General features: G+C 38.4%; 2 protein-coding genes across 2 annotated transcripts; both read left to right on the forward strand.

Annotated features, from left to right (window-relative positions):
* The first annotated feature begins 963 nt into the window (after positions 1-963).
* LOC140167923 (uncharacterized) lies at positions 964-11,793 on the forward strand. Its single transcript, XM_072191213.1, has 5 exons — positions 964-1,071; positions 8,040-9,221; positions 9,637-9,971; positions 11,177-11,327; positions 11,666-11,793. The coding sequence occupies exons 1-4, from the start codon at positions 1,002-1,004 to the stop codon at positions 11,219-11,221; spliced, it is 1,632 nt and encodes a 543-aa protein (XP_072047314.1). The 5' UTR covers positions 964-1,001; the 3' UTR covers positions 11,222-11,327; positions 11,666-11,793.
* LOC140168799 (adhesion G-protein coupled receptor G2-like) lies at positions 11,241-26,103 on the forward strand. The gene is made up of 8 exons (XM_072192208.1): positions 11,241-11,327; positions 11,666-12,068; positions 12,226-12,431; positions 16,689-16,853; positions 18,122-18,228; positions 19,163-19,430; positions 19,811-19,878; positions 23,440-26,103. The coding sequence occupies exons 1-8, from the start codon at positions 11,241-11,243 to the stop codon at positions 23,843-23,845; spliced, it is 1,710 nt and encodes a 569-aa protein (XP_072048309.1). The 3' UTR covers positions 23,846-26,103.

Consider the following 26,103-nt stretch of genomic DNA (forward strand, 5'->3'; position numbering starts at 1 on the left):
CATGTAAGCTAACTTAAACAATTTGGAATTAATCTGGGTTTTAAGTTCAGGGGGTTTTGTCATAATATGAAACTATTGGTATTAAGAAACATTTGTGAAATTGGTCATGGATGTATTAGAAAACTTCCTCTGCATGGATTTCAAATTTGTCATGATGAAACTATACTGGTATTAAGGAAACAATACCGAAACAATTACTTCCACTATGCTGATCAATGTGGTAACAAATGTGTCGCAAATAAATATTGGAAAGTTTGATGTATGAATAAGTAAAAGTAGGTAATGGGACTACGCATCCTGCACAAGAACAAACAAACACAATGGGGAACGATTGCTCGCTGCAAGAGGAAACTGAATATATTTAATAAGAAAGAGTGAGCAGTTTAACCAACCCAAAGTGTTACAATTAAACGAGACAACAAATAAACACAAATCCCGACTGGCACACAACCCAACTTGAAAAGAAAAGCAAGGGAATGTGCCGACATGGGATTCCAACCCACGACCTTCCGATCTCTAGACGGACGCTCTATCTGTTAAATCTATCTATCTGATACATGGTGATTGAAACTGGGTACTCATGTGAGCAGTCGATGTATACAATACACACAAACAAATATTACACAAGTACAGGAGATCAAATGATGCTTAATCATTTCCCCCAGTAAAGTAGGTAATGGGGATACGCATCATGCACAAGAACAAACAAACACAATGGGGAATAATTGCTCGCTACAAGAGGAAACTGCATATTGAAATAATGTGGATGTGGTAGTCTACAGTCAAGCGTGGATGATATTTGCTCTCATATTTCATGCATAAGTTTTGAAATCTGAGAATCCAGTATTTTGTAATTTCCCCTCTTTGTGTTTTTATTACATTGTTTCTTGTTTGCGTGCATATGATATAAATGCGAACACTTAAATCAAACAGTCATAGTTGACAATTTGTCAAGAGCATAGTGTGACCACAAATCTACAATTCTGTAAAGAAGTATTGCAATGACAATGGCTTGCAAGACTACATTTTATCTGTTGGCTTTGTGTATCTGTGTCAGCTTTATCTTTCATGGTAAGGAACAAGATTTTGCTCTTTATTTAATATTATTGTTTAAAGGTATTTTTTTGTCTAGCCTGACAAAGGATGTGACAATTAGCAAACTAGCTTAGGCCCGCTACATACTTTTTAGTGGCTGTAGAATATTATCTATTTCCAGTAATGTTTAATTTCTAACAAATGTTTGATGCCCCCATCACTTCGCCAATGCCAATCTCCTTTTTAATGATAAAACTTTTATTGTTTTATAGGCCTACATGTAGACTTAGCGATCACTATACATTACTATATACTATAGTCTATAGACATATATGGACCTGGCAGCCTTAATACATTCTGATGTGTAATCAATCATCAAGGGCCTTCAATGTATGTAAATGAAGTGCCTATTTGGGTGGGTGGTAAAGAAGTGTGCTTTATAGATGAATCCAACGAGCCAAGTCATGGTCAGGATTTGGTCGGGCATGACTGGGTCCCCGCAGCACCAAACTGGTGTTGTAAGTGCCCAATTGGGTGGATTAAAGCCGCTTAAAATTCGATGTTAGATTCTTTTGTGTTGTAAGCTGTCATCATTCTTTTGTCTACGTGTAACACGGGTGGTAGAATGCAGTTTAAAATACCCTCCAAGGCCGCATCATTTCACATTTTAGGTGAGATGGAGCCGACGGGGACCCTAATATGGCTGTCATGTAGGTGTAGGAATGGGTGAAATTGGATTCGTCTATAGGCCTGAGACCGGCACAAACACACCTTTGCGATACATTCAAATTTAGTCATACCACTTTCTCAAGTGGGGAACTAACCCATGACTTTCTATTTATCACTTATTGACAGTCACCTCCCATGTAAAGTGTTATTATGTTATCAGTTACCAATTTAATGGCGGAACCCTTTTGTTCGAAACAATGGTTACACTTTGATATAATAAGCCTGTCGGCAAATCCATTTGGTACAAAGGAACAACATTACATAATTTATATACCCTAGTTGTTCTAAATTTCTTTAATCAATAACATGTAGTTAGGGACTTCAATCTGCCAAATATCAACAGTTGTGTTCAATCTGATACGAGCATAATTTTATTGCTTGAACAGGAATTTGGCAAGGCGATCGATAAACATTCGGAGAGGCAAAAGAGACGTCGCTTTTGTGAGTTGACGAAATCTCAACTTCCGAGCGATGTCGCTTGACACGTCAACCAATCATTTCCTAATAGGAAATTTATTGCTATCATCTGGGTCTCTTATTTTGCTAATTAAGTTACCTTTCTCGATCATTAACTTTCGGATATTAAATAATACAAAGCAATAATTATTGATGGCAATGGACGTTCTAAAAATGTATTTTGTGGCTTTTTGTGTTTTACAATCGTAATCACCGTGATTATTATCCATTCCAGCTACATACAGTGACACATTAATTTCCCTGGACCGTTGATTCTCCTTTAAAAGTCAATATAACAGGACTGTAGTGCTAGTTATCATGCCCTCCAGTGAACATAGGCCTAATCTTTCCCAGGACAATATGCATGAATATTGAGCAGTTTTAAGTCAGTCGTTTTTATACACATAAATTATACAGGCTGTATCAAAATGATTCTCTGACTTTTCAATTTTTGTGAATTGTTTAGTTCCGTAAAATTTGTTGGCATTTAAAAAAAATATTAAGATCTCTATAAACACCAGGTGCAACACCCCTTGATAAATTTGTGACTATTTTTGCATATTTCTCAAAAAATAATAACACACTGGTAACAAATGTATATTATAGGGACAAGGAATCCAGTTACTACACTGGAGTTTTCAGTAACTCAAGACAAGCAGTACATTATTTATGATAAAAAAAAGAGGTACCGCTAGAATGTACCTCATTTCTTAACATAGGACACGTGATACGCCAGTATGTCGAATAATAGTTGAATTCATACCCATATTGGCCACACAGCCGCGATATACCAAAATAGTGGTGTATGTCACATATTTACGACATAGTGGCGTATGTCACTGATACGCCACTATGTCGTCCAAAACAAGGGGAATGTTGTACACAATAATTCCATTGAGTGAGATACGCCAAACCTAATTAGTGATAATACTTAATTAATTCATGACATGCAAGTTTGTCAGAATGTAGTGCTTTATACATAGATTATGAAACTGATCTTATCTCATTTTGTCAAAAATGGCTGATACGCCACTATGTCTTGCGAGCGATTATAATGAACCACTTGAATCACTGAAATTTCAGTGAAGTAATTGGATTCCTTGCCCCTATAATATACATAACTTTTGTTACCAGTGTGTAGTTATTTTTTGAGAAAAATGCAAAATTATTCGCAAAATTTATCAGGGGGTGCAGTACCACCTTAATTGACTTAAGTAAGGCATTTGACACTGTAAATCACAATATTCTGATTAAAAAACTGAAAATCTTGGAGTCAGCAAATACAGTATTGGATGGTTCAAAAGTTATCTCTTTAATCGTACTCAAGCTACTTTTGTAAATGGTATACTTTCTAACTTTGATTATATTAATTACGGTGTTCCTCAGGGCTCAATCTTAGGACCACTCCTTTTCATTTTATTTATGACTTGCCTAATTGTCTTCACTTTTCTCAAACAAGTATGTATGCTGATGACACTATTATTTACTGCTCTGCCAAAATGATATTGATATTGTAAATAGCTTGAATAATGATCTGTCGAGTATCAAGTTATGGTTAAACAATAATAAACTGAGTCTGAATGAGAATAAAACTAAATTTATGATGCTGGGTTCATGGCAGCGACTAAGTAAAATTAATAACAATAGCTTAAATGTACATTTAAATTGGAATGCTATAATTCAGGTTTACTCCAACACTCATCTAGGTGTAATAATTGATTGTTATTATTTAAATTGGCATGAGCATATGGAATTTGTTTGTAAAAAATCTGTATCACAATGATCAGAAGGGCTAAGTATTTTGTCTCTAACAGTACTCTTAAACTTATCTATAACTCTATTATTGTACCACACTTCAACTATTGTGATATAATTTGGGGCAACGGCAATTGTAGCAAAAGTGATCCTATTAAGGGGGTTCTACACCCCTGCCCAATTTTGTACAAGTAAGATATGTATATTATAGGGGCAAGGACTACAACTACTGCACTGAAAACTCAAGGCAAGTAGTTATTGATTTATTGATCAAATATTGGTTTTCCCTCATTTTTGACTGTAACTCCACAACTGTTGTCTGTGCTGAAATGAAATTTCTAGTGCAGTAGTTGTAGTCCTTGCCCCTATAATATGCATATCTTACTTGTCACCAATGCGCTCTAATTTTTGAGAAAAATGCAAAAATAGGCACCAAATTGGTCGGGGTGTAGTACCCCCTTAAGCTACAAAGATTACAAGCAGGAGCTGCTAGATATATTTGTAATGTTCCTTGGGATACCCTAGGAGCTGAAGGTCTGGAACAACTTAAATGGTTATATCTTGATAAGATTAGAAATATTCATCTTGCTGAATGTATGTATAAAGTGACAAACAATATACTTCCTGTAAGGCACCAGAAACAAATTTGTTCGATCTTTGGATCGACCGTCGATGCTGATTCGATGCTTGTTATTAATGAACTATCAACTAATTAATCAGAATTAACGCTAAATTTATATTGGACAATATCAATACAGGCACAAATTACAATTTTATCACAATTAATAATAGTAAATTAATTGATTTCATAAATAATAAGGATCGACCAAGCATCGATGGTCGATCGAAAGAAATCAAGAAATTTTAATATTCCCTTTTCTGCAAATAGCTACAAGAAGTGTAGTCTTTCTTACAGAGGTGCTACTATGTGGAATAATATGTCATCTCCAGCACAGTCCTCTGATTTAAATTTTACCTAATTATTTTGCATTATTTATTTTTTCCTACTGCTTTAATATGTATATGTTTTATTCAACTGCCACCACACAGATTGGGGATACTCCAGATGTACACAGGATGGGGAATGCCTTAACAACAGGCCCTCTGCAAATGATCTTACCCTTTTTTACAATCCGAAGGAGCCTGACAGCTTCCATTCCCCGCGCTGGAATACAGGTTCAAACCCGGAGCTCGCCTTTGCAAATGCCAGTTTCCTACACGGCGAGTCCTTGACAGATTTCCACGATCTCAACACCGACCTTCGCTGATAACATCTCCATCTCTCGTAGCATCAACTACCAGCAAAGCAGTGAAGCGCTGGAACTTTCACAAAGCTAACTGGGAGCAGTTTCAACGGATAACAAACGAGCAGGTCTCAAGGCTACCACGCCCAGACAGTGAAGACCTGGACTCATCATACAAGGCCTACTGCAACCTGCTCATCCATGCAGCAAACCAGTCAATCCCACGTGGCTACCAGAGGAGCTATATACATCCCATGCTGGGACGATGAATGTCAAGAGCTGTATGACGATTACATCGAAGCTGGACCAGGTGAGAGGTCACAAGGAACTGCTTCCACACTGCTGTCACGCCTAGATGAGAAGAGCCAATAACGCTGGGCTGAAACTGTTGAGTCAATTGACTTCACTCACTCCTGCCGCAGAGCATGGCACACAGTCAACCAATTAACTGGCTGGGAAACTTCATCTCCAACCAAGCGCCCAGTAAGTGCTAACTCCATCGCATCTCAGCTAGTCCAGAACGGCCGATTCAAGATCCCAGATCGGGATTTTTCAAAATGCGTTGCCAGGGAAGTGGCCAGTCTTTGGAAGACGGACACCCATGACACGGAGCTAACCAATCAGTTCACAGTGGAGCAGTTCCTGAGTTCCTCCTTCATGCTGGCAACGCTGTTACTAACTGGCTCTCTTTGTCATCTTCGATGAGCCAGTGTAAAATCCCAAAGATCTGGCGCAGGGCTACTACCGAAGCCGAACAAACCCAAGGATGATCCAAAGAGCTACAGGCCCATCTCATTGTTGTGCATCCGCTACAAACTTCTTGAGCGACTAATTTACGCACGGGTCAACCCCAGGGTAGGTCAACTGTAGATCATGTGACCCTCCTTACACAGGACATTGAAGATACATTTGAGAACTAGGAGAAGGCAGGGGCTGTCTGTGTGGATGTAACTGTTGCATATGACACCGTATGGCACAGGGGACTCACTGCAAAGCTACTTCGTATGATACCGGATTGGCGTATGGTTCACGTACTGAAGACCAGTGACGGACAGCAAAGCAGACTCCGCCGGCGGGTTTCTCAGGGATCTATATTGGCTCCTTTGCTATTCAACATCTATATTCATGACCTGCCAGAGACAACATCAAAGAAGTACGGCTACGCAGACGACATAGCCATCCTGGCCATATGCGTAGATCCCGGGGATGGGGATAAATCCCCCAATATTTTGCCAGGGGGTGGGCCGTACAATCATCCCCCAATGTTGACGCCTGTATGTGGGTTTCTGACCAAAAGGCTTGGCCATTTTAACCCCAAAAGTGCCAATTTCTTCACGTTCGCGCGAATATATTCCACTTTTGCACCATATTTCATCATGTTAGCTTCAATATGGCAAAATTGTTCACGCGCTTTGCGCGCATTTGTACCATAAACTTATTTGGTCGCCAAAAGGTGCTGGATTCGCTATACTTCAAGAAATCTTTTCCAACCACATCCCCCCCCCCCCTCATGACAAAAAATATCTACGCCACTGATCCTGATACAATATCAACATATCTGAGGAACTGGCGCCTTAAACTCAGTGAAGGGAAAACAGCTTTCCACCTGAACAACAAAGAAGCTAAGCGGGAGCTAAACATCGTGGTCAATACGAGTCGACTTACTTTCCAAGCTACTCTTACCTACCTTGGAGTGAAACTGACAGATCGCTTACCTACTGACAACACCAGACCTCCGCGACAAAGTCACAGCACGGGGAGCTCTTATTCGACGCCTCGCAGGAACAGGTTGGGGAGCCAGCATATCCACCTTACGCACTGCAACGATGGCTTTGGTTTACGCCCCTCCCGAATACTGCACACCTGTATGGAGTAGGAGTGCCCACGCACACCTGGTGGACACAAGCTTGAACAACTCTCTCCGCACCATAAGTGGTTCCCTTCGCCCAACCCCAGTAGAACAGCTGCCAATACTAGCAGGTATTCCACCAGCCGATCTGAGGAGGAAGTCGCAGACCATGGTCTTGACTCGGCGTGCTTTGAACAAGGCCATCTTCTCCATGAAGTGGTCAACAGAGACGTCCAGCAACCTCGACTGAAGTTGCGGCACCCATTTACATCAGGCACAGACCAAGGAGACATCGACTCACTGGACTGTTAATGAATGGCAGCAGAGATGGCAGTCGTCATCTTCGCCCCTGAAGATCTATATCCCAGATACGTCGAAATCCAGCCCTGGCTCGCCACGCCATGCATGGGTGAAACTCAACTGTCTGTGAACAGGAGTGGGCCGCTTCAGGGCCAGTATGGGGCCTCACCCAAAGCCCACTTTGTGAATGCGAACCCGGGAGTGCGAAAAGGAAGAGCAGACGGCAGACGAAAAATTACTCATGAGAGCAATTATTCTGATACAGCCTGATACCGTATAGTTTGATTCAGACTCCAAATCGCAGCGTGATGCGATGCTTTTAAAACTGAAATCTGAGCCAGGTTTTTACGAGCTTGGCGGTGATGAGATTCGCATTGCGCTGCGATATCGTGGCCGTGCACACTTGTAATTGGCTGCTGGAAAATCAAGGTCATCAGAATGATCATAAAAGGAGATGCAAACCCCACATACTTTTAAAACATTGCAGCATCACGCGATGAAATTAAATTGTACATTTTGATTTCATCGCACGGTGCTGCGATATTTTAATAAACGGATGTTGAGTCTAGATTTCTGTAACAAATTGCCTGTAGAATATTAACGACGCTTTTTGTGCCAAGTTTATAATTAACTGACTATTAATGACATATTATGTTTGTTCTTTTCCTTAGTTTGTGATGCTGATGCCCATACACAAGGCCAGGACTTTGTTTTTAGTATTCCTGCCAAGAGAAGCTGTTCTCCATATATTCTGTTGACTGCCACATCTAAGAGTGCCGTAGTTACTGTAACTGTACTTGCATTTAGAGAACAATATCTGGTGGGCACAACCAATGTTGTCAGAGTTGTGCTTCCACCATCTGCGTGTGTACGTACCTCTGGTGTGAATGACCAATCCATCAATGTACATTCCACAAACACAATTTCAGTACATGTGTTTAGCAGATATAATCATGGAAATTATGGTGGTGATGGTTTTTTAGCAATACCAACAGGAAGACTTGGGTTAACATATTACATCGCAACATATCAACCATCTAGTGGCGATCACTCATTTATTGCCATAAGCTCCTTAGACATCACAACTACGATTGAAATAACTCCAAGACATGAAAGTACGACCCAAGTCACCATTCGTCCTTACGAAACGTATGTGGTTCACTACACGAATATTGATCCTACTGGTACTCACTTGAATGCTGACCACCCAATTTCAGTTGTGGCTGGCTCTGGATGTTATGATAATAATAAATGTTTGCCCTTATTTGAACAACTGCCACCAGTTGAAGAACTTGGGTGGACATACTTTGTTGGCCCCTTTAAGGGACGCAATTCAGGCTATGCATGTCACATTATTGGAGCGAGTGATATTCCAACAAATATTCAAATATCCAATAGAGATTCTGTTCAACTCAACTCTGGAGACATTGAAGAGATTGAAGTTAGGGACAATTCCTTGCTTGAGATTTCTGCAGATAATCCAGTATTGGTGATGCAGTACATGAAACCCCGCGACACTAGTTTTGGAATCCCATCAATGGTATTAGTTACCTCAGTTGACCAATTTTCTACAAACATTAGTTTCCCGGTATCTGAACTTTCAGATTTTACCTATTATGTACATGTGTCCATTAACTGTTTGCATAAATCTGATCTATTCTTTGACGGAAAGACAATGGCGGACTGGGAAGTCTTAAGAAATGTACGTGGTAGCATGTGCCTCTTACGTAAGCGGACTACATCTGGCTTGCATAATTTGGGGCATCGTGAGAATGCACCATTTAATGCTATAGTTTATGGATACAAATCCAATACTGCCTATGCTTATCCAGCTGGTTTTAATTTACACAGAGGTAAGTACATGTATAGTAATGTGCGTAATCTGTGTGACATAATATATGGCGGGGGGCATGAAAACAATCAATCTGAGCACATATGGTGCTATTTATTTGTTTATTTATTTATTTATTTATTTATTTATTACAACTGCACCTAAGCAAGTGAATGTTCAATTTAATGCTAAAATGGTCAAAAATGAGGATAATGGAAGATGCACATTACAACTTTGTTCAGTTTTGTCGCAGTATTAAGGTGGGACCCGAGGCCGGGGAGGGGGAGAATGATAGCGGGCTAGAATCTTGTTGTGACTGTGCTAAAGACAACATTAATTAACAAAATTGCAATCATATTTGGATGACAAAAATTGGAGAAGTAGATCTAGTCTGAAAATAATATGATAAAAATCATGCCATTGCTGTCATATTGCAGGACCTGCTTCAATAGAAGATATGGTGTCGACACCTGCAGCACCGACCCATCATGTACCCACAACAGCTAGACACTTTGATAATGATGATGATATGGTATCAACATCTGCAGCACCAACCCATCATGTACCCACAACAGCTAAAGACTTTGATAATGATGATGATATGGTATCAACATCTGCAGCACCAACCCATCATGAACCCACAACAGCTAAAGACTTTGATGATGATGATGATATGGTGTCAACATTTGCAGCACCAACCCATCATTTACCCACAACAGCTAAAGACTTTGATGATGATGATCTAGTTCGAGAGTTGGAAAGACTTGCAGAAGTAAGTTGAATAAAAATTACTAGGACACATTTTTCTAATTCTGTGACCGGTTGAAAATCTGTGAAAAATCTTGTGTTGTATTACAGATTTTTCATGAATTTTTCAACCAATCACATATTTTTGTATCCTAGTGAATTGACAAAACAGGTCTTCTATTTCAAAGTGAGATTATGGAAGCTATGCAATGTAGCTTGTAGCCCGGCATTATAATCAACAATAATTATTGGCTGACACGAATTGGGGCGAAAACAGTTGTTTGGAAATATGTGTAACGTTTCAGCTGAAGCATGAAAGTGTATGAAACATGAAACAACACCACTGTACATACAAAATCTCCTAAAATCTCACACATTTTCTGATGGTATGTTCCTACGATCACATGCTGATGGCAGTCTGCTTGAATGTAAAAGAACTCACACAACATATGGGAATAATGCCCTCTGCAATTCTGTGCCAGCTCTCTGGAACAAATTACCTGTAAAACTTCGTACTTCACATAGTCTGGCCACTTTTAAATCTAATCTGAAAACCTATTGTTTCCAAACTAAGTTTTTTATTTTTAATTAAGTTGTACATTTTACTGTAGCCTAAGATGTAGTGTAAGTTGTACTTTTAAGATCATTGTAAAGCGCTTTGTTCATACTTATGCTAAGGCCATATATAAATTCCGTTTATTGTTTATTGTTTATGTGATAAACTTTTTTTTATTTTGAGGGGACATTTTTGTTTCTTTGTGAGGCAATTTGTTATTTTTATACATCCTAATCCAGAATTCTAGTTGCATATTTCATAGAAAGCATAGCCAGCCGCATGGGCGTCTTTTGGAATTTTCATTAACATTTATAAAAATGGACTATGTTCTTATTGTGTATGGCATATACGACTAACCTTCGTGACCCATTAGAAAGAAGAAGGAGGAAAAGAATGAAAATGTCAAGAACAAAATGCTGACAATGCTGATGTAAAAAAAAGAACAGGGAGAGGAAGAAGAATCGAAGGAGGGAGGAAATAAGATGAATAAGAGTTGCTGGAGGAGGAAATGTTGAAGAAATAGGAGGGAGTGATGCTGAGGAAGAAAAACAAGATTTAATTGACAGTGAATAGGAAAAATGAAGAAGGGGAAATATATGGAGGAGATGATGCAAAAGAATTTAACTAAATTCATTCTCTGTCATTTTCCTTTTATATGCATCATTTTATACCAGGAAAATGTTTCGAGTGATAATGTGGACAATGTCGGTGGCGAATAACTTAGCACTCCTGATTGCCATGGCGACTGACCTTGACGACCAGCATTTAGAACTTATCAGCAAGATTCTAACCAGAATAACCGCCATTAATGACCCATCATCCGAGGTGAGCATACAATTTCTCTTATGATAAACAATTTGTAAAAAATCAAAACCAGGGGAAAGATGTCCGAAGTGGGGAGCTTCCCCTTCTCCTAACCATGGCCAGGGAGGGAATGGCTCCTTTGCTTCCTCTTCCCTCTCTTTCTCTCCCCTCCCTTTTCTTTCTCCCTCTTCTCCTTCGTCCTTTACCTCTGTGCACTTACTTGTAGGTCATGATAGTCAAGGGTGATTACCTTAATTGTTATGTATTTGCACAATCTTTATTTTAGTTGATTTATGAATTTCTAGCAACGTCAGCCTGTTTGTTGATGTTCTACTTTTAACTTTGTTTCACATACCTAGGTGACACAATCTGTTGTGAGAACTGTTGACAATGTTCTTAATTCTTACGTTGAGACGGACGATTCAAGCTCAGACATTTCTGTTCCTGAAGCACCCAATCAGATCCATAGAGCTTTAGAAAGACAGATTACTGCTGTGCAATCACAACCAAGAAATACCACAATCGAAGGAAAGCATGTGTCTATCCATGCCGTCAAAGCTTCGCCAGACTCCATTGGAAATGGAAAAATTGTCTTTGAAGCAGTTGCTACAGGAGATGATGAAAAGCCTATCAACACTAGTGTCAGGTTGTCGACTGGAGAGCCACCAAAACCCGAAACTGAGGCTGCTATTTCCTTTCAACTTCCACGGGAGATAATAGATGATGCAATTGTAGAAGATATGAAAAATAACAACAACATAGGTAATAAGAAACTGTCCCTTTTTTATGAGGTTTTCCTACTAACTTAATTTTTCACAATGAAATACTATATAATACATTTTGTTGTCAATTAATATTTAAAAATGTACAAAACATTCTCTTGATTTTATTACATAAAATTGTTTTCTATTCATTAAAGGTAACCAAAACATTGCCATTAGTTTCCTACTATACCAAAATGCAGCATTGTTTCCATCAACAATATTAGCAAACGAAACTAAGAATGCACAGGGTTCGTATCTCAGAGTTGTTGCAAGTCACATTATTTCCGCTACTATAGAAGGAGTCTCAGTGTCTGAATTGTCTCCAGCTTATCCAGTAGAGTTGTACTTTAATATTGATAAGGTAAGATGATTTCATCAGAGGTGTAAGCTAAAAACATTTTGTTTTGTCAAATTTGAAGATATAAGGATGCAGTTTAAACCTTCTTTTTGATTGCTTTTGATTTTTAAATGTACATATTTATGTCATTCAAGAGTTCCGATTCGAGAAACTAATCCTTTAAAGTGGCAACTTAACTTTAAGGGCGAATTTCTCGACGGGTGGCTTAGCAATTGGCTTGTCTAGCCTCAAGGCTTAAGAGGTCGTAAGACCAGGCTTAACTGAAAACGTATTTCCCGAAGCACGGCTACCATAGCCTCGAGGCTTCGTTAGCCCGTGGGCCAGGCTTGTAGGATTAGCCGCAGGCTTTAGTAAAATTGCATTTCTCGAAATCAGTCTTCTGTAGCCGTAGTCTTCGCAAGCCTGTTAGACCAGGCTTACAGCGGCTTTTCTTGGCCCTGCCTCAGAGCAGGTCTTAGGTCGTAAGCCTTGGTCTATTTCAATTTACAAATTATTTAAATTGTAACGCAAAGTGTATCTTTCATATTTTGACGGTCTTTCAATTAACATGAGTAAGCAGTCGCGTAACTAGGGGGTGGAGCAGGGGAGCTCTTGGTAAATTAGGCTTATACTTCTGAGAGTTATAAAACCTCATATTTGGTCATTTTAACCTTAAAAACTCAATTTTTAAGGTTAAATAAATTACATTTATCCCACTTTTGTACCATTGGCCTATATGTCACCAGCTTTAATAGCTTAAATATGGCATTTGTACCCGGGGGGTCACTGCCATTGTGGCCTGTACACCATCCGCGATAATCAACTTTTGAAAAGCACCCTAAACAAGGATTTAACCCTTGGCTAAAACGACACCCTAAACAAGGATTTCATTCCTAACATCAAATTTCATACCATAAATTTCATTTCCGCGTATTTAGAAATTGCAATTTTGCTACCCTTTTTCCAATTTTTCATGTTTTGACACCCTAAACGCGATACGCGCGTATCGTGCCTACCCACGAAAAACGACCCTTTTACGCGTTTTCATTATCGCGGATGGTGTACAGGCCACAATGGGAGTGACCCCCGGGCATTTGTACCATTTTTTTTCAATCCCACCTCCCCCCCCCCCACGCCAATGTTCCGGGGACACTTTCCAAGCAGATCCCATAACTCCTCAGACCCACTCCACCCCTTACAAACCCAAACAGCATGAACGATGCCTGCCCCTCATTTATTATGTTTGCCCCGCTTTCCCCACCCACCCCCAAATGAATGATGATTTTTTAACAACGAATATAATTTTAAAGAAAATCTTTCATCATCATCATGATCATCATGATCATCATCATCATAATCATCATCATCATCATCATCATCATCATCATCATCATCATCATCATCATCATCATCATCATCATCATCATCATCATGAAGACCTATATGATACCACCTGTCCCTATCCAAGCCTTAATAGTTTGATACTCGTACTTTTCATAAGTAGGCCTATTCAATATTATTTTGGAGTGCCTATATTATACCAGGTTGGACATCAATTTAATACAATAGAAGAACGACAAAATTGGTAAAGATATAGTAAATATTTGACACGAATTAATAATGCATGCAGTATTAAAACTGAATTTACGGATAAGATGCATATAATATTGCTATATCTTCTACTTAAATAATTACAAATATTGTACCAACAGTAACTTCATGTGAGATCTGAGAAGACTACTGATATCAGCAGTAGATAGCACGTTGATTGCTTTCCTTTTAGGGTAATCACAGATTCCTTTCCATTAGGCTTAACAGTTTTACCCTTTTTGGGATGCAAAGAAAAAACCACGAGTATAAAGCATATTCGTAGGCCTATCATTCATACAAGTTGGACTCATAAAAGGTCAAGTGGAAATAAAATAATACATAAAAGACACAAAAACAGACACAATATTCTTGCATCAAGTTGTGTACGGTATAAGCCCAAGCACAAGACCGTGGGTCCAGGCTAGTCTTTGCGCCGGGAACATTGCGATAATGAGACGGCAACCTTGTTAGTACGGTAAACCGTGAGGACCACAGCTTATGTACATCTATACCTCCAACAGCCTATACAATTAAGTCGCTGGTTGAAAGGGACGAGGTTGTCATGCGTTAAGCCTGCCAGGCCACTAAGACTAGGTTGAATTTGCGTTGAAGAAATCCGGCTAGAGTTAAGACTCGGGCTTCGAGAGCGGGCTAGGCTTAGTAGCCTCAAGGCCACCTTAAGACTACGGCTTAATAAGACTCCTGTCGGGAAACTCGCCCTAAAAGTTTCCCAATATAAAATAAACATTGCACATTTACACTCCCCACTATAGGCTATATGTAAATCACTTTTGTTTCTAAATTGGTCTAGTCTACTCCTAAAGTAAAACAAGGTATCTGCTGAAATTAATAAATTAGACACAATGTTTTACTTTGGATTGGAGATATAGGGCGAATTTCTCGACGGGTGGCTTAGCAGTTGGCTTGTATAGCCTCAAGGCTTAAGAGGTCGTAAGACCAGGCTTAACTGAAAACGCGTTTCCCGAAGCACGGCTACCATAGCCTCGAGGCTTCGTTAGCCTGTGGGCCAGGCTTGTAGGATTAGCCCCAGGCTTCGGTCAAATTTGCATTTCTCGAAATCAGTCTTCTATAGCCGTAGTCTACGCAAGCCTGTTAGACCAGGCTTACAACGGCTTTTCTTGGCCCTGCCTCAGAGCAGGTCTTAGGTCGTAAGCCTTGGTCTATTACAATTTATAAATTGTTTTTCTTTAATATTTTTGACGGTCTTTCAATTAACATGAGTACTAAGCAGTGGAGTAACTAGCGGGGGAGTGCAGGGGTAGGGGAGGCTTCCTTGCCCCCTCCCCCCATGAAAAAGTTAATTAGGCCTACTTCTGAGAGTTATTTTTTTAAATTGCTGTTGCTATCATAGGCCTACTCAATTTGAATGATGATTTTTTTTTGAGCAACGAATATAAATTTTTTTAAACTTCTTTCATCATCATCATCATCACCACCATCATCATCATCGTCATCGTCATCGTCGTCGTCGTCGTCGTCGTCGTCGTCGTCGTCATCGTCGTCGTCATCGTCGTCGTCGTCGTCGTCGTCGTCGTCGTCATCATCATCATCATCATCATGAAGACCTATATGATTCGTCCTGTCCCTATCCAAGCCTTTATTAGTTCGATACCCGTATCCGACCTTTTCATAAGTATTACAATATGATTTTGGATTGCCTATATTATACCAGGTTGGACATCAATTTAATACAATAGAATGACAAAATTGGTACATGTAAAGATATAGTAAATATTATGTTTTTGCCTTAAATAATGTTTTACTTTTGACAAAAATTCGAATGATTTGTTTGAAGTGTGAAACAATTTTTGCTTTACTTTTTAGGGGAATCACAGTTTCCTTTCCAGTAGGCTTACAGCTTTACCCTTTTTGGGATGCAACGAAAAAATCACGAGTAAAAAGCATAGACGTATCATTCATACAAGCAGGACTCATAAAAAAGTCAAGTGGAAATAAAATGATACATAAAAGACACAAAAACAGACAAAATATTCTTCAATCAAGTTGTGTACGGTATAAGCCCAAGCACAAGACCGCGGGTCTAGGCTAGTCATTGCGCTGGGAACATTGCGATAATGAGACTGCAACCTTGTTAGTACGGTAAACCGTGAAGGACAACAGCGTATGCACATCTACCTCCAACAGCCTATACAATTAAGTCGCTGGTTGAAAGGGACGAGGTTGTCAAGCGTTAAGCCTGCAAGGCCACTAAGACTAGGTTGAATTTGCGTTTAAGAAATCCGGCTAGAGTTAAGACTCGGGCTTCGAGAGCGGGCTAGGCTTAGTGGCCTCAAGGCCACCTTAAGACTAAGGCTTACTAAAACTCCTGTCGGGAAACTCGCCCATAATGTCCTAAGTATTTGGGCTAATATATTCAAAATCCACAATCCCCCTGTGGAAGATTTTGGAAATATCTTCCACAGGGGAGCATAAATGGAATTAGCACATTAACCAACTCTATCTGAAACTCACCCTCCCTGTCTGTGGAAAATTCAAGTTGGATCTTTCTCAGAGGGTGTATGAAATTCAAATGGAGCTGATGTATTCCTTTTGAAATTCGCTCCCCCTGTGTAATTAGATATTTCCAAACTTTTTCACAGGGAGAGTTTGGATTTTAAATAGAATAGCCCATTTCGACTGTCTCTTATTCTGCTTATGATGATATTACAGGAACCTGGGGAGAAGATAGACAATATTCAGTGTGTTTATTGGGATATCACCGCTAGTAACGGTCTTGGAGATTGGTCCGATACGGGGTGTCAGCTTCAAAACAGTTCAACAGGTGGTCAAGTGATTTGCCATTGTAATCATCTTACTAGCTTTGCTGTTATTACGGTGAGTCTACCAAGGGCAGTTTGAGATATGGTCAACATGTGGCGTTCTTGGAGGCTAGTATACGGCAGCTGTTTACACTAAAAGTTACAAACACATGCTTTGCAATATTTATCTTTGTCACACCTTAACACACTTCAACATTGTAGCATTCTAATCAAGCATTTTTGGTGTTTTGGGTGTGTTTTGGATTTTTTGGTTGTATTTTTGTTATATTTTTGTTTTTGTTTTTTGCATTATAAATTATTATATAGTTCTGATGGTCTGTGTTCGGACCAATGATTATAATCAATATCATTTGCTTTAATGTATGGTCTACATAATCGGAGGGCAGTATTCAAACCTGTTCAATATGTTCAATATAGCCCAACATTTTTCCTGTGTCATTTTGCATTGTGACAAACAGTGTGTTTTCGGTTCTCCTTAGAGCAATGTTTTGCTGAAACTATCATAGCTTTCATCTTTGTTTTTTTCTCTACCATGTTGATGTACGTATTATTGTGAAAGGAAATTACTTATGCGTTTGTGGCAAGTGCAAAGTGTGCGTAATTAAGCCTTCAGACTTTTTACTTCCATTTAAAAGCCCAAAGACCATGCCCACATAGTTTGCTGGGCCTATAATTGGCTAAAATTATTCGGTTTTGTTAATGCTCAAATCAATAATGTCCCAACGTACGCATATTCACATAAGCGTTGCACATGCTATTCCAAGGTTGTTTAATAGTTTGTAAAACTGCGTCATTTTTAAGAACAAGTGAACACTGATGGCGCTATTTATCTTAAATCGCGTTTTTCCATCTTTACTAGGTATAATGGCATTAAAGTGACAGAAAAAGAGACAGAAAAAGAGAAATGGCAACGAAATAGTCAAAAAACTTGTTATCATGAAATGTTAGGAATATAACGTATATAATTAAATTTAGTAAGATATATGTAAATAGCGCTCTCAATTTGAACACAAATATACACGTTTATAGAATAAAAAATACCACAAAAAAGCAGAAAAGGATGAATAAGTTGAAAAAGAAATAAAAATCTATGTTAAAAAGAGCTGGAAATATATGTACATATTAGTATGATAGTTAATTGTTGGTATTGTCCAGGTCTAGAAATGAACATTTTATATAATGTTTTGTTAAAAAAACAAATGATCACATCAAACACATTATGTTATGAGTCTCATTTTCTTTTGACAATTATAAGCTGAACAAATAATAGTAACTGTTTCTAGGATATGTTATTTCAAAATTGTATGATTTTGATATTTTCAGGATCGATTTCAAGGAAGTTTTTACGGATTGGACTTGTTTAGCAAAATTGGATGTGGGATTTCCATCGCCTGCCTGATAGTCACACTTTTCATATACTTATCCAGCAGGTATGTTCGTAGTACAGTAAATGGATGCAAAAGCTGATAATTGCCATTTTCAAACTTTTTTAGTTAAGGCCACCAACATCTGTCTTTTTAACGCTAGCTTTAAATTGATACCCTTCTTAAAAAATTAAGTTAATATTTTGAACAAATCAAAATGGCATGTTATTTTATTTAATCTTATGCCATAAACATAAACAGTTTTATTGTTGTTATCCTACAAAATATTGACAAAGCGAACTTGACCTTTGCACCGAAAAACAAGAGCTACCAATCACAGAAGCGCGACGGTATCGCGTGGGCGTGTGCATAGTCATTATACATAGCGTATCACGCACGCGCGTGCAGAAGGTGTGTTCCAGGAGTCATTGTCATCGCAAATCAAACTCTTTTGATTGGATCGCACTTGCTGCGTATATTCTTCAGGTTATGAATATTATGTAAAATATTTTTCTGCCAATTTTGCCACTATAGAGGTAGTCATTGTTACGTCAACGCCGCCATCTTGTGGGTACGGAGTGCCTTGTTGCCAAGATCACCGCGTTGACGCTTGACTGAAGAGGTGCGTCACGCGCTGCAGGTGGTCCAGATGTATTATCATATTTCTTTCAATTGGTCAATTTTTTCTCAAAGAAAATCCCGCCCCTACTGGCCATACTGATTTTTAAAAGTTAAACTACCAATAATAACATTTTTGTAGAAACTGGACCTGCATGTGCATTCCTTGGGCTCACGCCTCAAGTTCATAATAATTGGTTACCATGTACAGGAAGTCACATGTACATGGAACTTCAAACTTAAGACCACTAACGTGACAAGTAGGAACCGTTCATAAAATATGTCCTGGTGCTATATTCAAAGTGAATATGATCTGCACCGAAGTATCAATCATGTGATCGTTCTTTGTCTCATAGAAGTTTCACTTTGTTTTTCCTTGCAGAAGCTTGCGTATGAAACTACCTCAACGTATTTTTATTAGTTTTTGTTCATCATTACTATCGCTGTACATTGTCTTCGTTATTGGCATTGAACAAACAAAATCAGCGACTGGATGCGTGATTGTGTCTATGTTGTTGCATTACTTCACATTAACGACAACTTTATGGATGGGTGTTGAAGGTCATATGATGTACATGAAACTTGTCCAAGTCTTCAAAAAAGGTGCCCATATTTCGAAGATGATGTTAAAAGCATCAATAATGGCATGGGTTAAGTACGTCATTATAATGTGTTCACTTATGATTAGGTTTTCATATATATGTTGATACAGTCCTGGGGCATAAGCATCTGTGTGTGAATAAAAACGTAGATTCGTGGGGTGGTTTTGAAAAAGCAAAACACAGAGCTGTGCTTAGGGTCTAACTTGATTTCATAAAAAAGGGTGTTTAAGTACCATGGTTGCTTAGGGTAGTTTTTAAACTTGTCGGCGTTGGAATATGATAACACACTGAATATCTGCAATGAAGTGATTTTAAAAAGTTTAAACAAGCGTAAGAAATCGTAACCTTTCAAGTGTTTCCCCTTACTGCCCCCTCGATTGCAAAAGGCTGCTTATGTCACTGGTATAATCATGTTTTAATTTTTCACAGGCGTACCAGCGGCTATCGTATTGGTTGTTGGCATAGCTGATATCAATCAGTATCGCAACACAGAATAGTAAGTACAGAGATTTCTTTGAAAAGAATATTCTTTGATTGTAATTGATAAAAATAGATAAATTTATTTTGTAGAGTCACAAAAAGATTTTCCGATGCTAGATTATCCAACTGGTTCAGGGGATTAGCGGTCTTATCAGCATTTATACAGTCATTCCAGTGACCCATAACCCATATGCACTGCGCTCTCCATGTTAAAAGTTATTATATTTTCTCATGGCTTTGATTGTAATTTTTACATCATTGTATTTTTTTGTATATCCTACCTTTTTAAAGGTCTATATAGTCTGCTACAGCTCGGGTCTTTATCTATGCCCATGCAACGGGGCATAGATATTGTATTTGTTCTTCTCCTCCTCCTTCTCAAGACCATTTATTTGCACTCCTCTAGCGAAAGAACTGAAATAGCCTCAGGGCCCTTACTTGGTGTAATGATGGCCCATGACCCCTAGATATTTTGCAGGGTAGTCTAAACCCCAGAGGTCAATGGTCATAGGCTTTAGGGGGCAATATGTGTAAAATTTGAAGCATCTCTAGCTCAAGAACTACAGCGCCCTCAGGGTTCATACTTAGTATAATGATGGCACATGACCCTTAGAAGTAACTTATGGTAGCCACACCCCAGACGTCAAAGGTCACAGGCTACAGGGAGCAATATGTGTAAATTTTTAAAAGCGCTTTAGCACAAGAACAATAGCGCCCTCAGGGTTCATGCTTCGTACAATAATGGCCTATGACCCTTAGATATTTCCTTCAGTAACATCGACCCCAGAGGTCAAAGATCATTGGCTACAGTGAGCAATATGTGTAAAATTTCAAATAGCTCTAGCTCAAGAACTATAGCACCACCAGGGTTCATACTTTGTACAATAATGACCCATGACCCTAGATGTATTCTATATTAACCGCATCACCAGTGGTCAAAGTGTGAAGACTTTAAAAAGCAAAATAGGTACGACCTATATTAACACAGTGTAGCGCAATAGGTAGTATTTTGTTAGCAATCTGTGTTTGTAATTGAAGGTCTGAATCGTACGGCAAGGAAACTGATCACTTGACAAAAACTCCCTTAAACGGGAATGTGTAGGCATTTTGATTTTGGTTCCTTGGACCACCTCAAAAGCTTGTCATGATGGGACAAGAAGGGATGGGGTATTAGAGAGTGTGGTCCAGTCTGGCGGTGTTTTAGAGCGAGTGAGTGTCTGGTGGAGTATAAGAGAGAGTGAGGGTCTGGTGGGGTATTAGAGAGTGTGTGGTCTAGTCTGGTGGTGTTTTAGAGAGTGTGATGGTCTGATGGGATATAAGAGAGAGTGAAGGCTTGGTAGGGTATTAGAGAGAGTGTAGGCCAGTCTGGCGGTGTTGTAGGGCGAGTGAATATCTGGTGGAGTACAAGAGAGAATGAGGTTCTGGTGGAGTATTAGAGAGAGTGTGGTCCAGTCTGGTGGTGTTTTAGAGTGAGCGATGGTCTTGTGGGGTATAAGAGAGAGTGAAGGCTTGGTAGGGTATTGTGTGTTATGAGCATTACATGTATATCAAATGAAAGCTTTAAACAAGGGCTTTTACATGGTGCTCACCAAGTTTTCTTTTGTGATTGATTGATGTTGAAGCTTTTTCGCAAGCTCAAAAATTAGTTTGGTCAAGACATTTACTAGACCCCAATTATGATAGCTTTTGGAAACTTTTAGAGACACAGGTTCTTCAGGTATTTCATAACGATACTACAGTTTTATGGAAAGCTGATGCGCCAAATTGTGTTCTTGCTTTGCTAAAAAATTCACAGTTAGCTGAATCCCACAGGGTTTGGTATTTGTTCAGAGATAAGGTGATAGAGAACCTTGGGTACAATGGTTATCATCTTCAGAACTCCATTTGGTGGAACCGGAAGGTGCGTCTTAAAACTAAGAAGTTCTTTTTTTATCAGGATTGGTTTGAACATGGTATTTGCACTCTGAATGACCTTAATAGAGGACATAACTTTGTGAAAACATTTGAAGATCTTGTTATGGAATTTGATATCTTTATTAGGGACAGAAGAAAATACAACTCACTTATGAACGGTATTTTAATTGATTGGTTCTACAGTCCCAAAACGGTTCAGGTGAATATTGTTGATAACATAGTTGCTACTTTGTTTGAAAATGGCAAAATTACCAAGTATTCTTACAATATTTTGAAAGCAAAGTACAGCCCTGTAAACACTGAACTATTTTGGATTGATGCCTTGAATCTTGATGATGATATTAAGTGGAGTAAAATTCATGATAACAACTTTACTTGCAGTATTGAAACTCAGATGAGAGCATTTTACTTTAAGGTTTTTCATAGAGCTGTTTGTACTAATAAATTTCTTCATAAGATTGGTAGAACCGATTCTCCATTTTGTTGTTTTTGTAAAAAAATGATGAGACCCTGGTGCATTTGTTTTGTGAATGTGAAAAATTACTTGTTTGTGGGATAGCTTGAGTGCCTGGATCGAAAGTAAAACCGGTGAGTGTTTTGGATTCTCAAATTTTCAGAAAATGTTTGGTTTGGATGTTGAAGATTCTGCGCATAAAAATGCCATCAACTTTCTTGTATTATGTTTGAAATATTATATTCATAGATGCAAATTTCAGGATGTCAACCCTAGTTTTCAAGCTTACAAGAACATGGTGAAAGTTAAATTTGGCACAGAATATAAAATTGCAGAAAGCAAAGGAAAACTGGGTAATCATTTCAAGAAATTTTCCTTTGATCTTGGTTTTTAATGGGATGTAATTTTCAAAGATCATTGTGTGTTATTTTTATTTGCACTGTGATATGGGAAAGTTATCTGTGTTTTGTTTTGTCACTTGTCTGCATGTATGTGTGTTTGGGGGATGGGTGTGTTGACTGTTGAGGGGGTGTTTGGGTGGGATTTTTGTTTTGTGTAGAAAATCCCTGGTCTAGTTTATTGATGTACATGTAACCAACATAATTTGTTCATATTATACAAGTATATGTTGTATAGTGCTGATTCTGCCCTCCCATGGCAGGGGGACCCAACAGTTACCTTTGTGTAGGCCTTTTCATGCTTTTGCTGGGCTACCACTTCTTATTTTGCTTGCCTTTTTCATCACTCTTGGATTGGTAGTGCGCAGCATTTGCTCTTTCTTTTTAACAGAGGTATTGGTTGGGTCCTGTTGTCATGGTGGGGCGGTATTATTTAAAATCTCATACATATTCTGATCTTTGTATGTATCTTGGTTACAGTAATTAAGATGGGGTCTGGTGGACCATGACTGTATGTTTTTTTCCTTTCCACCAGGCCCAAGTACAGGTGAATAAAAATGGAAAAACAAACAAAACAAAAAAAACAAAAACAAAAAGTTTTCTTTTGTGAATAGGGGAAGATTGGGGAAGGGGGTTAGGTGTGGTCACGGGCATAGATATTCGTGTTAGGTCAAACACAACTGTGCCATCTAGTTGTACATTCTAATCTTGATGTATTTTTATGAATAATAAAGTATGATTAATATTGATGTTAGAATCAATTTAATAATAATTTATTATGATTATGATGAATGTTTTCAATTGTTTACAGTTGCTTCATTCGCCTCGATTACGCTTTTTACTTCACCCACGTGCTGCTTTTAGGACTGACCCTAGTCTACAACATGTATATCTTTGTGCGTGTGATGTACCGACTTACTTATGGGAGGATGCCCAGCAGTGTAAATTGTAACAAACGGGAGAAGATGAAGAAGGGTGTTAGAAGAGCTTTTATGCTGACTTGTCTCCTTGGATTGACGTGGATATTTGGTCTCTTTTCCCTCATCCACCAGGATGCTGCTGTTGTCTTCCAGGTTCTTTTCTGTATATGTAGTTCTCTTCAAGGGTCTGTTATCTTTGTTATGTACTGTGTGATTAATGAAGATGTTCAAATGATCGTGAAATCATGGTTTTCTTGCCAAGACAGGACCATTACCGTACAAGCACCAGGTTTCTAAAGTAGTGAAAACAATGATAAAAAAGGAATACATAATTATAGTAATTTTAAGAGTTGCATGCAATGATCTAAGCTGTAAAATCTCATTGTTTTTTATGAAGTTTTAAGTCTTTTAGCGTTGAATTAAAGCTTTAATATACGATTTGGGTCAAATTTCAATTTGGTTATTCTTTGCCAAATATTATTCAATTGTAAGGAAAGTTTTTTGGCCAAGCTAATGAGGTAAAAACTCACCAGCTTCTTAGGCGCTTATATTGTGGTAATCTATGGGGAATTGTAAGTTGCTCTATTGTCCTAAAATCACATTGAATTTGGCTGAATTCAATTAGGTGCAAGTTGAGACATGTGTATTAAATGCAAATATGCCAAAAAATCTGCTTTGAAAAAAAAAATGACCAAACTCATAAGATCGTACATTTTATTTTCTCATTTGTACACACAATTACAATATATATCAACAATCTCCCTAAGGTTGTAAAGAATTGCAAAATTAACCATGCCGATGACACTGCCATTTTCTTTGCTAGTTAAAGAAACATTGATGAAATAAACAGTGTTCTCAATATTCTGATATGCAAAGTGTTGCTTAATGGCTTCACCAACATAGGCTAATATTGAATGTTACTATAAAACCGAAACAATGCTGATTAGATCGGCATACAAACTTGAATCCTCTGGTCCTCTTACTCTCACAATGATCAGCCCCTTGAGTGTGACATTTTAAGTATATTGGCATTATTTATGACCAGCGTTTAACTTGGGAACACCAAATTAATAAAATAATAATTGGTATTTTTTACCGTATCAGATAGTTTTGAACTGTTGGCACCCTGAAGTTGGTGTATACATCCGTTGTTTTAAAGTTGATTATTGTATCTTAGTTGATCAAATGCAAGTCTAACTCTCCAGAACAGGTTGTATCGCCAGCAAAAACGTTTTGGTAACGCAATCATTGGCGTTGCAATGCGCACTCCAACTCATTTTGTGTTTTTTATTCCAAGTTAAGCTAATGAGGTAAAAAGCAAACTAGGAAACTTTTTCTGATCGTCGTAAATATCATACATGTCTCAATGTTTTTAAATGTCTTGGGGGGAAGGGGGGGCTGGTACCCCAACCTGTGCAATATTTTCACTAAGCGTATTGATGCTTTTATCATTAAATTATAGTATATAGTTACACTCTCTGATCATTAACCTCTGGAAATTTGGTTATTAATAAGATGCGCACTGAGATTGGCAAGTGAACTTTCCTGTTCAGGGGGCTAAGGCCTTGAATGATCTTCCCCGAAACATCCCCTACCTGTCAACACATGTCTTCAAGAACATATGAAGAACTTGGTTTCAAAACCACTTACATCCACTTGAGCAATTTTGAGAAAACATTATAAGAGGGTTTGCAACAAAAGTATTTTTGGGCGGGATGCTCATCCTACCCAGGCATCCCGCCAAAAACTGCTTTTGTTGCAGACCCCCTTATATCAATGATTTTTTTGATGATTTATTAATGTTTTCTCAAAATTTCTGAAGTGGATGTAAGGGGTTTTGAAATTAAGCTCTTCATATATAGTAACTTGCAATCATCTCTAAATTTTCCTGTTTAACTACTGTAAGGTTACGCCCGGGGTTACGCCTGCACATGAACTTCCTTGACAATCGGGATTTTGAGTGCGGGCTCCCCTCCAGTGGTCCCACCAGCAATCGAGGGGGATCTATGCGTGATTTCTATTTTCATGGCAAGAGAGCCCACCGCTGGGCGATCGAGTCCTTGCGATGTTTGGGAATTATGCACTTTCTTAATTATATGGGGTCATTTTCTTCTCTTTTATGCAGTTTTTTGTAAATGTAATAATTTTATGTTATTTTAATTTCTTTTAGCTAGTACTGATATGTTTTACATGGCATTAATTTGTATGCCTTTTATGTATATTTTAAACACATGTTTGCTGTTTATCTATGTTGTATCCTGGGCAGCAGAGAAGAACAGTGCTGGTCAGGTCCCAGGTTAAAGAAGAAATAAATAAAATAAAAAATGGCTTTAATCGCCACTAATTTTAGACAAAAATGTGTCTGAACGCTAATTATGTATTCACATGCATTAGTTGTCATGGAATAGAGTTCAAATACCTATACTTTTTGTCAAAAGCAGAAACCCTTAGACTAACATGCTAAACAAAATTGATTCAACCAAAATACACCTGTTACCGACTGTCAACATTTGACATTCAATTGCCTCATAACATTGGTCGCATCACATACGGTT

This window comes from Amphiura filiformis, chromosome 13, assembly GCF_039555335.1.
Source record: "Amphiura filiformis chromosome 13, Afil_fr2py, whole genome shotgun sequence".
Taxonomy (NCBI): Eukaryota; Metazoa; Echinodermata; class Ophiuroidea; order Amphilepidida; family Amphiuridae; genus Amphiura; species Amphiura filiformis.

What these genes read in the sequence shown, in the direction of transcription:
- LOC140167923 (XM_072191213.1), top strand. Translation starts at nt 1,002, where the DNA reads ATGACAATGGCTTGCAAGACTACATTTTATCTGTTGGCTTTGTGTATC. An exon ending in TGTCAGCTTTATCTTTCATG is followed by an intron (nt 1,072 to 8,039) that starts GTAAGGAACAAG and finishes TCTTTTCCTTAG; the next exon opens with TTTGTGATGCTGATGCCCAT. An exon ending in TGGTTTTAATTTACACAGAG is followed by an intron (nt 9,222 to 9,636) that starts GTAAGTACATGT and finishes GTCATATTGCAG; the next exon opens with GACCTGCTTCAATAGAAGAT.
- LOC140168799 (XM_072192208.1), top strand. Translation starts at nt 11,241, where the DNA reads ATGGCGACTGACCTTGACGACCAGCATTTAGAACTTATCAGCAAGATT. An exon ending in TTAATGACCCATCATCCGAG is followed by an intron (nt 11,328 to 11,665) that starts GTGAGCATACAA and finishes TCACATACCTAG; the next exon opens with GTGACACAATCTGTTGTGAG. An exon ending in GAAAAATAACAACAACATAG is followed by an intron (nt 12,069 to 12,225) that starts GTAATAAGAAAC and finishes TATTCATTAAAG; the next exon opens with GTAACCAAAACATTGCCATT.